Source organism: Arachis hypogaea, chromosome 20, assembly GCF_003086295.3.
Source record: "Arachis hypogaea cultivar Tifrunner chromosome 20, arahy.Tifrunner.gnm2.J5K5, whole genome shotgun sequence".
NCBI classification, from domain to species: Eukaryota; Viridiplantae; Streptophyta; class Magnoliopsida; order Fabales; family Fabaceae; genus Arachis; species Arachis hypogaea.
The window spans coordinates 143,064,473-143,081,340 of NC_092055.1; the positions used below are offsets into that span (position 1 = coordinate 143,064,473).

The window sequence follows — 16,868 nt, forward strand, 5'->3', positions numbered from 1 at the left end:
TTTTTTTTTTTAATTTTTTGTCTAAATTAAAAGTGAGATTGAGAATTATGTATAAAATTTGGGTGCATAGAAGGAACCTTATTTTGTTTTTTTTTTTTAATTTTTTGTCTACATTAAGAGTGGACTCATAAATTAGGTCAGAAATTTAGGCGCATATAAAGAAACCTTATTTTGATCTTTTTTATATGTTGTTTTTGTTATTACAGTGATCCATTGATTGGTTCATGTGAACATGAAGAACATTTACGGTTATGCTTCCTCTTTTTTTGATGAGAAGGGAGGTCAAAGACCCCAAACAAAAAGAAACAAGAACAGCAAAACAAAACTAGGAGCCCCTAGGATGCATACAGCTAAAGCAATCTAAATCTAAGGCCAAAGATATATCAGGAGGGGGCACATCATAAACATGGAGGCTAAGGGGAAGAGTCTGTCCTTATTTTGCAAGGATGTCTGCGACATAATTCGCTTCTCGCAAAGTGTGGGTCCATTCAGAGATAATCAGACGTTGAGCTTGAATGTTGATATCTGCGAGGAGTGATGCACATGGGTGTCTTGTAACGCAACCGCTCTTTACAAGCTCCAAAACTGATGTAGAATCTGTTTCAACAATGATTTGGTGGAAGTTCTTTGCCACTGCAATTTGAAGGCCACACACAACCCCCCAAATTTCAACTTGCTTTATAGAGCAACTACCCAAATTGCAAGAGAAACCAGCAATATATCTCCCCAAGTGATCTCTAAAAACTACTCCACATGCTGCATTATTCTGATTTTCATAAAAGGAGCCATCAACATTGAGTTTAATAACATCTTCTGCAGGAGGGAACCAGCGTATGAGGTTGTTGTGGGCTGTAACGGTATGCTTCATTTTTCACTGGTTCTCCATAACTCTTAGGTATTCCTCATGTCTTGCTTTAATATTGAATAAAGCCAAGGTAGAAGGAATCAACTTATTCTCAAACACCTAACTGTTTCGGCAGAACCACATGTGGGAAGTCGCGTAACCAAACAAATTTGACCAGTTTGTTTCTTTCGATATATTGCTTAAAAGCCAGTTAGAAAGATCAGAGCCGAAGAATGCAGGCAGTTGACCTGATGGAAGGAGATTGCACCAAATGCTCTTGGCGAAGAAGCAGTCATAAAGGACATGTAAAGTGGATTCTTCATTTCTGCTACACCTGGGGCAGCGATCATCACTTGTCATGTGTCGTCTCTTTCTTGCTGCATTAGTAAGGATAGCGTCATGGGCCACTAACCATAGGAACATGCGGATGCGTTCTGGACCTTTCCACTTCCAAATAAGGCTGAAGATGTTGTTGGGTTGACCGGTGGTATCATGAATATCTTGATAAGCCGATTTAAGTTTGAAAGACCCATCTGAGGTGAGTGCCTAAGCGATTTAGTCTTTCTCCTTCCAAGGGGATGGTGGGATCAATGCATTGATCTTTTTGACAATATCGTCCGGGAGCCATTCCTTAATCCTCTTGATGTCCCAATCCCCTGAAATAGATAGAAAATCCGTGAGGGAGCTATTATAGTCAATAGTATCAATACTTACCTGGTGAACATGCTTATCCAGGCTCCCTAAATTAGGCACCCAATTATGTTTCCAGAAATTGATTTTCGAGCCATCTCCAATCCGCCAAATGGTGTTTTTTTGACATTTTTCCAGTTTTCACAAACTCTTTTCCACAGATTTGAGTTGCTCTGTTTTCGCACTACTCTCAGGATAATGTCTTCACCTCCTCCATATTTGGATCGCAGAACTCTAGCCCAAAGAGCATCCTTCTTCTCAATGAGGCCCCAACCCACTTTCATCATGAAGGCTCGATTGAGGGTACGAGCATGACGAATGCCCAATCCACCATTATTTTTATGCTCGCCAATTTTTTTCCAACTCAAGCGATGAATCTTTTTTGATTGAGCGGTTTCTCCCCAGAGAAAATTCCTGCATTTATGGTCAATAGCATTACAAGTAGTAGAGGGAATTAAGGCGGTTTGCATAGTGTATGATAGAATAGAAGAAATGACAGATTTCACCAGGGTGTTTCTTCCTGCCAAGGAGAGGGATGAAACCTTCCAAGAGTTGAGTCTGGTGTTGAGTTTGCTAATGATATCATCGAAAGTACTACCAGACACTTTATTGTGATGGAGAGGAACTCCAAGATATTTTCTCAAGTTGTCCGTTCTGGCGAAGCCCAAGGCATCACTGATCTCTTCTCTTATGGGGCCCCCAACATTGCTAGAAAAGAAGATACGAGTTTTTTCCTGGCTAACCGTTTGCCCAGAGCTCTCACAGAAGGTATTAAGACATCTTTTTATAACACTAGCCTGGTTCATATTAGCCTCAGCAAAAAGAATCAAGTCGTCTGCAAAGCATAGGTGAGATAGTGCCGGACCCCGTCTCTTGATGCGAATTGGCTTCCAAAAACCGTGATTGACCGCACAGTTAATAAGCTGAGATAGGCGTTCAATGCACAAGACAAAAATGTAAGGAGATATTGGGTCCCCTTGTCGAATACCCCTTGTTGGTTTAAACTCCTCCAATTCTTCACCATTCCAAAGAACTCGCATTCTTGCGGAGGAGATACAGGAGAGAATAAGTTCAATAGTATTGGAAGGAAGCCCAATGTCCTTTAAAGTATCCTCCACAAAAGACCATTTGAGCTTATCATACGCCTTTTCGAGGTCGATCTTGATCGCCATCCATCCCTGCCTCCCTTTTTTATTTCTCATGGAGTGGATTACTTCCTGTGCAATGATAATGTTATCTGAACTTTGTCTTCCTGCACAAAGCTGCATTAGGTCGGACTAACCAGCTTCTCCATGATTCTCCTCATACGACTAGCTAGAATTTTAGTAACAATCTTGTACGAAACATTACATAAGCTTATGGACCTCATTTGTTTGAGGTTAGACACAGAATCTACCTTTGGTATAAGGGTGATGAGGGTCTCATTCAGTTCACTGACGTGTTTGAGATTGTGGAAGACAGTTTGGATCAACCTACAGAGGTCAGGTCCGACTTTATTCCAATACTGTTGGTAAAAAATAGCTTGTATGCCATCCCTGCTCAGCGCTTTTAGGCTTCCAATAACAAATAAAGTGTCCTTAATCTCCTGTTGCATCACTTCACCACCCAAGATATTAAGCTCAGTAGTGTTAAAAGTCAGAAATTCATTTTTTAGCACATATGGAGGGTTATCGCTGGTATCTTGGTAGAGATTTGAGAAAAATGAGAAAGCAAGCTGCTCCAAATCGTTTTTCTTAGTGACCCAAATACCATCATCATTTTGTAAGGCAAGAACTCTGTTTCTTCTTCTTCGAATCATCGTATGCTTCCTCTAGCTTCCAAGAAAAGTAAGCATTATCTAGCTTCATTTAATGAGTTTAATGAATTATGAAAATGATACCGTCACTTATTATTAATACCATATAATAATATCACTTCAAAAATAATATTCCATGCAAATTTTAATTTTAAATGAGTTTAGTTATCGTATACGTCAAAAGTGATACCTAAAAAATATTTCATTAGAGTTATAGAACTCAAGAATTATTTCTGAAATTTAGATATATTCAAAGAATCTTATTTTCGTTTTTTTTTTCCAAATTACTTAAAGGATAAAAATAAAAAAAAATGAAATTCTGTGTGAAATTTAGACGCACAGAAGGAACTTTATTTTGTTCTTTTTCATATGTTGCCTTTTTATTAGAGATATTCACTTATTTTTTTGTGCAAGAACATTTTTAACTATGATTTCCTCTAACTTCGAAAAAAATAAGCATTATCTAGCTTTATTTCTAAAATATTAGACACATTTAAAGAATCTTATTTTTGAATTTATATTTTTTTTTATCCAAATTACTTAAAAGGTAAAAATAGAAAAAAAAATGATTCAGTATGAAATTTAAGCACATAAGTACATAACAGAGAATTTTTTTTTTAATTTTTTGTCTAAATTAAATGTGGGACTCAAAAATTATGTCTAAAATTTAGACGCATAGAAAGAACCTTATTTTATTCTTTTTCAAATATAGTCTTCTTAATAGAGGTATCCACTTATTCTTTGTGAATAGGAAGAGCATTCATAGCTATGGCTTTCTCTAGCTTCCAAAAAAAAGTATCATCTAACTTTATTTAATAGGTTGAATGGATTATGAAAATAATATGGTGTACCGCATACTAGTATCACTTAAAAAATAATATTCAACGCAAGTTTTAATTTTAAATGAGTTTAGTTATTGTATAGGTCAAAAGTGATATCTAAAAAATATTTTATTAGAGTTATGAAATTCAAGAATCAACAAATCTTATTTTTGTTTTTATCAATTTTCGTACAAATTACTTAAAAGGTAGAAATAGAAAAAATATGAATCAGTATAAAATTTAGGCACGTAATAGGAAATCTTATTTTGTTTTTGTTTTTTAATTTTGTTTAAATTAAATGTGAAATTCATAAATTATGCCTGAAATCTATATGCATAGAAATAATCTTATTTTGTTCTTTTTCATATATTGTCTTCTTATTAGAGATATCTACTGATTCTTTATGAACAAGAACATTTACAGCTATGACTTTTTCTAGTTTCAAAAAAAATAAGTATCATCTAACTTTATTTAATAGGTTTAATGAATTATAAAAATGATCCGGTCTCTTGTTTCTGATACCACATACCAATATCACTTAAAAAATGATATTTAATGTAAGTTTTAATTTTAAATGAGTTTAGTTACTATAATGGTCAAAAGTGATACATAACAAATATTTTATTAGAGTTATGAAACTCAAAAATTATGTCTAAAATTTAGGCGCATTCAACGAATCTTATTTTAGTTTTTATCATTTTTTGTCAAAATTACTTAAAAGGTAGAAATAGAAAAAAGTGAGACTCCAAATAAAATTTAAGCACAAAACAAGAAACTTTATTTTATTCTTTTTTAATTTTGTCTAAATTAAATGTGAAATCCAAAAACTATGCCTGAAATCTATGTGCATAGAAGAAATTTTATTTTGTTCTTTTTCATATGTTGTCTTTTTATTAGCTAGAAATATCCACCAATTCTTTGTGAACAAAAAGAACATTCATGGCTATGATTTTTTGTTAGTTTAAAAAAAAAAGCATCATCTAGCTTTATTTAATAGGTTTAATAAATTATGAAAATGATACGTTCTCTTATTACTGATACCACATACAAGTATCACTTAACAAATGATATCCAATGCAAGTTTTAGTTTTAAATGAGTTTAGTTACTGTATAAATAAAAAATGATACCTAAAAAAATTGTATTAGAATTATGGAACTCAAGCATTATGTCTGAAATTTAGGCACATTCAGCGAATCTTATTTTATTTTTTTACCTTCTGTCCAAATTACTTAAAAGGTAGAAATAGAAAAAAGTGAAACTCAGTATGAAATTTAGACACATAACAAAAAATTTTATTTTATTCTTTTTTTAATTTTGTCTAAATTAAATGTAAAATCCAAAAATTATACCTGAAATCTATGCGTATAGAAGGAACCTTACTTTGTTCTTTTTCATATGTTGTCTTCTTATTAGAGATGTCCGCTAATTCTTTGTGAACAAGAAGAATATTCATGGCTATAGCTTTCTCTAACTTCAAATAAACAAATAAATAAATAAACATTATCTAGCTTTATTTAATAGGTTTAATAAATTATGAAAATGATACGGTCTCTCGTTATTGATACTATATCAATATCACTTAAAAAATTATATTTAATACAAGTTTTAATTTTAGATAAATTTAGTTATTGAATAGGTCAAAAGTGATATCTAAAAAATATTTTATTAGAGTTATAGAATTCAAGAATTATATCTGGAATTTAGGCACATTCAACGAATCTTGTTTTGATTTTTATTATTTTTTATTCAAATTATTTAAAAAATAAAAATAGGAAAAATTGATACTCAATATGAAATTTATAGCCGAAACTTTATTTTGTTCTTTTTTTAATTTTTTGTTTAAATTAAATGTGGGATTTAAAAATTATGCGTGAAATCTAGGCGCGTACAAAGACCTTATTTTGTTCTTTTTTATATGTTGTCTACTTATTAGTGATATTCACTTATTCTCTCTTAACAAGAAAATTATTCTTGGCTATGACTTTTTCTAGCTTCCAAAAAACAACAAGTATCATCTAACTTTATTTAGGGCCCATTTGACAAACTTCAAAAGTAATTTTTTTGGACTTTTTACTTATGAAAAGTAATAGTATTAATGTTTGGTGCAAGTTTCAAAACCAAATTGAAGCTTTTTAAAAAGCTATTTAGGAGCTTATAGAGAAGTTAAAAAAACGACTTCTCTCATAATACTACTATTTTTTATCACATTTTTATAAAATAAGCACTTTAAAAACTAAAAATCCAAATACAAAATAATTTATTTATAAACTACTTTTAATATAACTATTTATTGTTTAAGTTATTTTTTAAAATGAGTTTAATTAAGCTATTTACCTAAATTGAGGCTTAATAGGTTTAACTGATTACGAAAATGATACAATTTTTTGTTACTGATACCACATACCAGTATCACTTTAAAAATGATTTCTCATGCAAGTTTTAATTTTAAATGAATTTAGTTATTATAAAGGTCAAAAGTGATATCTAAAAAATATTTCATTAGAATTATAAAACTTAAGAATTATGTATGAAATTTAGACACATTCAAAGAATCTTATTTTGATTCTTATCTTTTTTTTTGTTCAAATTACTTAAAATGTAAAAAATAGAAAAAAATGAAACTCAGCATATAATAGGAAACTTAATTTTGTTCTTTTCAATCTTTTATTTAAATTAAATGTAAAATCTCAAAATTATGACTGAAATCTATGCTTATAGAAAGAACTTTATTTTGTCCTTTTTTATATATTGTCTTCTTATTTAAGATATCTACTGATATTTTGTGAACAAAAAGAACATTCATGACTATGACTTTTTTTAGTTTCGAAAAAAAAAAATCATCATATAAGTTTATTTAATAGATTTAATGAATTATGAAAATGATATGATCTCTCTTACAGATACCAAACCAGTATCACTTAAAAAAATAATATTTAATACAAATTTTAATTTTAATTGAATTTAGTTACTATAGAGGTAAAAAATGATACATAAAAAATATTTTATTAGAGTTATAGAATTTAAGAATGAAAAAGCATGAGGAGGCAATGTATGTTTTATACAATGTGTACAATGGAGTTAATTTGAAATTAAAACTAAATTATAGACAACTAATTGATTTTGAATAGTTTTCAATTTGAAATTTAAATCAAATATTAGGATTACCGTCGGATTTGGAAACAAATAATCAACCTCCCTCACTTCTCTCTTTCAATACGGTTTGTCAACGTTCTATACCTTTCTCGTCGAGTCTCGCCGGTACACTAACGCCATGGTCACCAGCCGCCAAGGAAGAACGCGCATATTGTGTGGATCGAACTAACGGCACCGCAACAACTCGGACGTCCAGCACCTCCGTCGCAGCAGATGTGTGCCTTCTTCCCGACACCGTCCTCACATCCTCCGATGCGCCTTTGCTTTCTCCCATTCCTTTAAGTCTCTTCTCACCGATGATACCACCATACTCTTCTTCTTCTTCTTCGGATCCAAGCATGGTTAGCTTCTTTCATGATTTGAGCCCTATGCTTCATAACAGTGTCGCTTTTGTCATGACTAGTCCTTCAAAATTATGTTTCACCACAATAATAGTTTCTTCTGTTTATTCATCTTCTTCTTCTATTTTAATGGTCAATTTAGGATGGTCATTTTAGTAGGTATGCGGATGGTTATTTTATTTTTATGTAGATGATTATTTTGATTAGATTGAGTTTAGTTATATATAATTAAAATATGTTAGATGTTCAATTCATTAGATATGCGGATGATTAATTTTATCCTTAAGTGGATGGTTATTTTTATTAAGGGTGAGTGCCGTGTGGCAAGTCAAGTAACGACGGTGAAATGTGATGATTATTGATGAAGGTGGGGTCGCTGCCGGTTGAAAAAGAATAGAGTATCAGAGGATTTTAGATGGTTATTTTTTTGAAATAACTAACTATATTTTTTAAAAATTTGAAATTTGAAAGTGGAGAATTTGAAATTTGAAATTTGATGTGAAATAACTGGATAAGAGTTTTTAAATTTATTATTTCGTGGATAATTTTCATTTTAATTCATATTGGGCTAAATAAGTAGCTCATTGTACACATTGTACAAATATCCCATTAGCTCTCTAGTGGGACTCAGAATGAATTATATCTGAAATTTAGGCACATTTAACAAATCTTATTTTATTTTTTATCATTTTTTATTCAAATTACTTAAAAAGTAGAAATAGAAAAAAATTGGACTCCATATGAAAACAGAAACCTTATTTTGTTCTTTTTCAATTTTTTGTCTAAATTAAATGTGTGATTCAAAAATTATGCCTGAAATCTAGGTTATGAACAAGAAAATCATTCTTGGCTATAACTTTTTCTAACTTCCAAAAAAATAAGCATTATCTAACTTTATTTAATAGGTTTAATGAATTACAAAAATGATACAGTTTTTTGTTACTGATACCACATACCAGTATTACTTTAAAAATAATTTCTCATGCAAATTTTAATTTTAAATGAGTTTAGTTAATGTACAGATCAAAAGTAATATCTAAAAAATATTTTATTATAGTTATAAAACATAAAAATTATATATGAAATTTAGATACATTCAAAAAATCTTATTTTAATTTTTATCCTTTTTTATTCAAATTACTTAAAATGTAAAAATAGAAAAAAATAAAATTCGGTATAAAATTCAGGCACGTAATAGGGAATTTAATTTTGTTCTTTTTCAATTTTCTATTTAAATTAAATATAAAATCCAAAAATTATGCCTGAAATCTATGAAAAGAATTTTATTTTATTCTTTTTGATATGTTGTCTTCTTATTTAAGATGTCCACTGATTCTTTGTGAATAAGAAGAATATCATAACTATGGATTCCTCTAACTTTCAAAGAAACAAGAATTCTCTTTCCATTGTGATCCGTTTCTTTAAGATTGTTCTCAGAAAAAGCCTTGATGATGGATATCTTGTGAGAATTTTCTTCTCTTCCTATCCTCTTTTTATCTTTCACTGTTTTTATTTTACACATACAAAATTAAGAGAAATGCTAGGGGCCAACAACTTTTGTGATTTATAGCCATCAAATAGCCATCAATGATGGTTTTAATGGTGTGAAATTGGTGTGAGATTTCATTCAATGGCTCACTTTTCTTTGCTGGTTACATGCTGACCAGAATTTGAATTTAACAAAGTTGTTAGCCCCTAGACTTTTCTAAAAATTTTTTCATGTATAGTTCTTGTGTTTCACTATTTTTGTCATATTTTCCATGTGAGGTAACAACCACACACATGCATGGTTTCTTTTCTTACGAGCATAATATGCTCCTCAATAATTTTGCTTTTTTAGTTTTGAATTTTTTATTGTTAGTTAGTTAGTTAGAGTAGTAACCGAATCAACAAAGCTGCTGTTAGGAAAGGATAATTCTTATAAGGTTGTTAAGAGGTCGAGTGATAGAAATAGAGTGAGTCGAATCAATTTTTGTTTATCCAATTTTGTGTTGTGATTGTGAGTTTTGTTAGGGGTGTATACAGATCGGATCGGATTGGATATGGCCGAAAATTCGGTTCGATCTGCACAATTCTTATGGATCGGATCGGATAGGATATCGGATATATCTGCATAATTAAACCTTCTCTTTTTAATCATATTTTTATGTAAAACATTCAATAAAAATATTTCTTTCACACTTTTAAATTTATTTATTCCTAAAATATTTTTAATCAAACTTTTTTAAATAACAGAAATAAAATAATACAATATATAAATAATAATTACTAACTAAAATATACAAACAAGTAAATATAATACCAAACACATATATATATATATATATATATATATATATATATATATATATATATATATATGCAGATTTGCGGATCCACGGATCCGATATGCGGATGTAGGGTAGATATCCGCGATCCGATCCGTAAAGAATGCGGATTGGATCCTATCCGATCCGATCAATATGTGGATCGGATCTGTAATTTTTCGTATCGGATGCGGATATTTACCGCAGATTTGTAGATACGATCCGATTCATGAATACCCCTAAGTTTTGCTAAGTATGGTTACCAACAACAGTTTCATTGGCATTGCAGAAAATGCCAAACAAGTTCTGTAGGAAATATGGTGGTGATATGCCAAATCCAGTGCAACTCCAGCCTCCAGATGGCACTGAATGGAGAATAGATTGGACTAATCGTGATGGTGAGATTTTGTTTAAAAATGGTTGGAAAGAGTTTGCCTCATTTTACACTTTGGAGAATGGTCATGTGTTGTGGTTTGAGTACAATGGAACTTCTAACATCAAAGTTAACATATTCGACATGAGTGCCCTCGAAATTGATTATCCTTCCAATGGCCGAATCGGTGATGACAACTCGGTTGAGATTTTGGATGAACCGCCGCCACGAAGGGGCCGAGGCCGGCCGAAGAAAAAAGTGATAGCAGAACCAAAGCAATCACGTGCTTCTACTTCTACAAGCAAAATAATGAAAAGTGCCATCAAAACTAAAGATAAAGATAAAAATCCCAATACACAAAAATTGAAGCAGCATGTCGAGAATGAAAAAGATGGTCAATCTGAAGAGACAGCAGATCTTAAGCTGCCAATAATTCAACGTGCCAGACCAGATATGGATGGTCTGTTTCATAATCTCATCATTCTTTCATTTTTTGGATTCTACTGATTTTGTTTAATTTTTTTATTTTCTTTGTTGCTAAAATGCATAAATACTTCTTTTGTCATAAAGAAGTTATTAGAGAAGCAAAGAAGTTCAAGTCGAAAAATCCTTCTTTTGTCATAAAGATTAAGCAAATGCACCAAACAGGATCACCAGCAGTAAGTTGATTCATTTATCTCTCTGCAAACTTTGTATGTCATGCAAAATTAAGACTGTTGTGAACCATGATGATGAAATATTCTGATATGATTGCAGAATCTTCCAGTTTGTTTCTTCAGAATGTACTTCGAGAACACGAAGCAGTATGCAATTCTACGAGTTGGAAAGAAGCAGTGGCATGCAACATTGATCTATTATCCAAATAGGAAGAATGCCCTTATCTCTAATTGGCGCTTGTTCCTTGAAGAAAATAACTTGAAAGCCGGAGATGTTTGTATCTTTGAGCTCATTAACAGACAAGGTCCAGATTTTAAGGTTCATATTCGTCGAAGCCATGATTAGCGAATGGCTTTGCTTACTTGTGTTGCAGATCAATGGAGTATGTTCAGGGATCAAGAGTTGTAACAGAGTGTTTTCATCATACTAAATGGTTGCATTGCAGCATTATCTCCTTACTACCATAACTAGAAATATATCTGCATTGCAGTGTTATCTCCTTACTACCATAACTAGAAATATATCAGTGATCCATGCAGAAACAATACATGTAGAATTATATATTGTCGGTAGTATAAGATGTTATTTGGACAAAGTACCTAATCAAAAGTTGCCCAACTACTTATTTCAAAGCAATTTATGGTTTGGATCCTATTTCACTCATTCTCCCTCATTTATTATACTTCTCACTTTTTAGAAAGTTACTAATTATTTGCAGAGTTGCAGTAATTCCATAAAAGATTCCAATGTAAATAACTTTTAATGAGTGTAGTCACCAAAATAAAACTTTTAATGAGTGTATAACTTTTTTTAATTCATTGTATTGGAATAATTGGTAAATTGGTACAAGTTTATTATGTCATATTTAAACAAACGTAAAATGTTTCTGACAGAGATAGATCGAGATAGTTGAGTTTGCCTTATCTTGGTTAAGAAAGTGGGATTATTTGACTTGAACTTCCTTGCCTCTTGAACAACTTTACATGTACACCATAAAAATTTGCATAAAAGTTACTTGTAGCTAAATTCAACCTTCAAACAACACAGTAATTTTTATTCATTTGAACGAAATTTAAACACAGCCTAAGAAAAATAAGATATTTATTGCACAGTTACATGAAATGCAATACGCCATATGTAAAATATTTTATGTGGAATATATGCGTACGCTGCTTTCAACACTGCATTCTTCATTCAGATTGACTAGCTTCTTCATCATTTAATGAACGTTTTTGGTACCTCCTGCAATTCAAATGAAAGTATGAAACTAGTCTTAGTAATAAGCATAAATGAAAGAAACCCTTACAAGGGAAAAATCAGAAAGAGAAAGTACGCATTAAATAATATTATAAGTAAAGAGGATATAAAGTGAAGAAAATGCTTGCAAGGTTTCCATCTTTAAGGCTTTGTCTGAGAACAATCTTGAAAAAACAGGTCACATAGGAAGGAGAATGCTTGTTTCTTTGAAGCTAAATACTCTTCTGTTGCTGTCATCTTCTTTCTCTTTTTCAATAAACTTGTCTTCTTACCAGAGAGACTGTAACTGCGTCTGTGAACAAGAAGAACATCCATGGCTTCCTCTAGTTTTCAAAGAAACAAGCATTCTCCTTCCTCTGTGACCTGTTTTGTAGATTATCGTAGTAGGCCATGACTCCTTTCTGAACTGTAACTTTACATCCTGCTGATTCTTTTTAAAATACTTTCTGTAGAAGGTAGCTGATAAGTTCTGCATCACATTCCATTTTTGAATCACCATGGTAAAAAATAGTTATAAACTTACAATTTGTGAAACTAAGTATAAACTAGCACTCAGAAGTTTGCATGGCATATTATGTTTTGTCATCAATAAAATGTATCGAAATAAACTTACAGGCCTTGATTTCCTTGGATCACTATCTCTTATCTTGACCATGAAAGAGGGATTCTGTGAGTTGAGCTCCTTAACTTCTTTGAAGAGCTGAATCCCATGAGTCACTGGTTTGAAAAGTGACTCTGATACCATAATAAAATTGTAAAAAATTAGCATGAATTTTACTTGTGGAGAGTTTTGGATACAAGTTATATCTATAGGGTTGGAGACCAACACAAATTTTAGCATAAGATTAGTTTATATAACAAATTGTGGTTACATTAAGGACCAAGTACATAGTCATTGCATTCATAAGCTAACTGCACTTTTAGCCAAAACTAACAATAGTTTTCAATTAATTTTTAATATAAATTTTTTTAACGAGGATAATGCTAACTTTTATTCCATTTTTAAAGTTAATTATGTTTTCAATGTTGTACTGATATCTTAATTTTTTTACAGAATAACACGGTTTAAGAGCTCCTAAACAATTGCCAGATCTTTTCTATTGATGAGCTTAAACAAACAAACATCTCCGGCTTGTAAAGCAAAAAAGTTCCAAACAGTAGAGATAAAGGCATCGATGATGGCCTATAGATCAACTTAGCAGGGAACAACTTCTTTCCAAACCTTATAATTGCATTTTGGGGGTTATTTTCAAAATATTTTCGGAAGAATTTAGTTGGAAAGTATTGCAGCACATCATATTTATGTCATCATAGTTAGAAATAAGACACAAAGTTTGGAAGAATGATAGCATATGGAAGTTCACGATATATAATTTTCAACGTGGATATATGTATTAACCTATACTTACACATGGTGCTCTCGTTTGAGCTTGATGATGAGAGAGGGCTTTTCTCACTTAAACTTCTTAGCTTCTTTCAGAGATTCAGGTCTTATAGGACAGGGCCTAACAGGAGATTCAGAATCTTTTCTTCTTCTATTCTTTTTACCTTGTACATAGGAAACAAAGAATCAGAAACTGCCACTATAATGTACAAAAAACAGTTGCAAGTTGTAACTCAAAAACAACTGTTGAATCTACAAAAGGAAAGGATGATCTAATTATGAGACACATACCATTAGAATCTTGATTGACAGACACTGGCATCTCATGGTTTTTTTCTTTAGATTTAATACCGTGCGAATTGAGGCTTCTTTCCACATCCCTGATTTGTGTGTCATTTTCCAACTATCTATCTTTAGAAGCAGATGACACTAGTGCTCTCAGTTTTTTCTTCGGTTGTCCCTGGACTTCTCTTGGAAATGGTTCATTCAATCTTTTCTTCAGCAGTCCCTCGTTAAGTCTCATGTTTTGGGTGTTGGGACTACTATCCACATCTCTAGTTTTTTGTTCTTCTGGCCTTTTCACCGGCTGCTGACTACTGCGTGGCAGCTGCTCTTTGATCTGATCATTGGCAAATATGTATACTTCCATGTGAGAAGTTCCAATATTATACTCAAACCATAACAAATGGCCATGATTAAGAGAGTAATATGCAACAAACTCTTTCCAACCCTTTTTAAACAAAATCCCACCATCATGATTAATCCACTCTACTCTCCATTCAGTACCATCCGGAGGCTTAAGATACAATGGGTTTGATAGGCCAGAACCATATTTTTCAGTACTTCTGCAATATTATGAACCTGGTGTTAGCAACCATAATAACAATAAGGTGACACACATTAGTATGTCTTCACCAAGATGTTGACATGTATTATGTTAACTAGTTTTTTTTTTTTTGTGACTTTTATGTTAACTAGTTTAGACAAATATATCAAATTATTTAACGATTTTTGGCTATATCTTCATATAATAATAACATTAAACTCCCAATTCATCCTTCACTAATAATTATAAATAGTGCAGTAAAATAGTCCAAACATATTAGTCCTAAATTTTGTATGGAGATAAAGATTAATCTTTCACCTATTTTAAAGGAGAGACTAATTTCAAATTTTAAAGGGTTATTTTGCAGCATTGTTTGCATATTTAGAGACTAGGAGTGAAATAAAAAAATATTAAAAGACAGGATTATCCAACATGAAAATTGGTAGGGACCAAATTAGTAATAACAAAATTAAAACTCATGCATAACGAAAAATGATGATGAATATGATAATTTTTCAAATCACCGCAATATATTCTATAATATTTCCTAATCTTGATTAGTGAAAGTGTTAGCCAGATCATTTTTCATTAACAATAATGTAGATTTAATCGTAATTAATTTTGTAGTAAGAATACATACAGAGTACATAAAATGATGTAACCACTTAACAAATATGTTTTTAGGTTTTCATTCATCTTATGTATTTTTTTATTTTTTCATGTACTTCTGCTACAAAATTAATTATAATTAATCCTACGTTATTGTAAATAGAAAATGATCTAAATAATAAGAAGAAGAAGTTTACTATTACTATATTTGCAGCTAAGAAGCCATGCATGTGTATTGTTCTATGAAGAAAATGTTTATAAACGAGAAAAATTATATATAGAGGAATAAAGAGAGAAACTTTTTGTTAAATAAACAATATCTCAAAAGATAAACAGATTAAAAGAAAAAGAGGGGATGGAGAAGACGAGAAAATGCTTACAAAGTCATCATCTTGAAGAGCTTGTCTGAGAACAATCTTAAAGAAAGAAATCACAGTAGAAGTAGAAGGAGAATGCTTGTTTTGTTGACAGCTAGAAGAAGCCATAGTAAACGGATGATGTATGGATTTGACTATTGTTGAGGTTCAGAGTCTCTCTCACCGGCGGTATTCCTTAAATAAACTTATTTTGGGATAACAATTAAATTAAAAAAAATAACAAGTGAGTACTAAAATAAGTTATATATATTTTAATTTATTATTAATATAAATTGTATATTTTCATATGTATTATATATGTATAAATAATTTTAATATATATTTAATATAATTTAATAAATTAAAAGAAAAGTTAAGACCGATTCCTTCATAATTGATTGCAAAGTTATACAGCGTTAATTGATAATGGTGTTATTAGAGAGACAATAAAAAAATAAGTCAAAATTTATTTTATAATTATTTTTGTCTACTTTTTTCTTTTTGCTATCAAACATTTTTGAAATGATAATATGAAATACCATTAGACAAGCTAAATAAAAGGAGAAGGTGCTCATGGAAAGAAATAAAATAGAAGCATAATGAAATAGCACGATGAATGTTAGTACATAGAATAAAAGGTAAATACTAAGGATCAATTGAGTTAAGTTAGGCTTGATTTGATAAAATTTTTATTTTTTAAAAATAATTTATAAAAATTAGTTTTAAATATAACTTTTTAAAAGTGGTAGTATTTGTAAAATAGAAATAATTTTTAATAAACATAAGTAATAATAAGTGCGTTTGGTAAAATAATTTTTAAAATTTAAAAATATTATAATAAATATTAATAAAAGAATTAAATTTAAATATTAATTAATGTATAAAATTATAGTAGATTTTTTAATTTTGATAAATATAAACAAATTTTGCCAATGAGTTATAGCTCAAATGGTATAGTCTTCCCATACTTAATTAAGAGGTTACGGGTTTGAGTCTTCTATTTTTGGTAAAAAAAAAAGAAATATATAAACAAATTTTAAATTTTTTTTTTCTTAAATGCTTTCAAAAGTACTTTGAACTTTTAAAAATTACAAATACACTCACATAATTTTTTTTATTTACTAAATATAAAATAAAGTGCTTATACTTTTATACATTTTTGAAAAATTTTATTAAACCAAATCTTAGTAAGTTTGATAATAGATTATTACTTACAAAGATATCGAAAAAGATAGACAAAGGTGTTAGATAATTAAATCAAGAATATTTAAGAAAAATAAAAATACAACATCCTAAAACATTGAAAAAATTCGAATCAAATTGAATTGGAATTGGAAACCAAGTTGTATTTTAAATTAGAAGGTGGTAGAAACGGATAAAAATTCAAGTTATTTTTCTGGTGCAAGACAACACAATATTTATGAAGAACGAAGAATCATGATTGGAAGTTTCAAG

The 16,868-nt window shown here is 30.5% G+C and overlaps 1 protein-coding gene and 1 non-coding gene across 4 annotated transcripts; one reads left to right on the top strand and one right to left on the bottom strand.

Annotated features, from left to right (window-relative positions):
- The first annotated feature begins 10,178 nt into the window (after positions 1–10,178).
- Positions 10,179–11,425, top strand: LOC112784504 (B3 domain-containing transcription factor VRN1-like). Its single transcript, XM_025827739.2, has 3 exons — positions 10,179–10,784; positions 10,898–10,983; positions 11,081–11,425. Exons 1-3 carry the CDS (start codon positions 10,244–10,246, stop codon positions 11,324–11,326), a joined length of 873 nt encoding a protein of 290 aa, XP_025683524.1. The 5' UTR covers positions 10,179–10,243; the 3' UTR covers positions 11,327–11,425.
- Positions 11,426–12,014: 589 nt separating this feature from the next.
- Positions 12,015–15,600, bottom strand: LOC112784505 (uncharacterized). 3 transcript variants are annotated; one of them, XR_003193921.3, is made up of 5 exons: positions 15,438–15,600; positions 13,914–14,467; positions 13,648–13,786; positions 12,852–12,973; positions 12,015–12,223 (listed from the first exon to the last, which is right to left on the bottom strand). It is a non-coding gene; the product is annotated as an uncharacterized protein (transcript). The 3 variants fall into 3 exon arrangements; XR_003193920.3 differs by having other exon boundaries at positions 12,015–12,707; positions 15,438–15,599; XR_003193919.3 differs by having other exon boundaries at positions 12,015–12,973; positions 15,438–15,598.
- Positions 15,601–16,868: the final 1,268 nt, after the last annotated feature.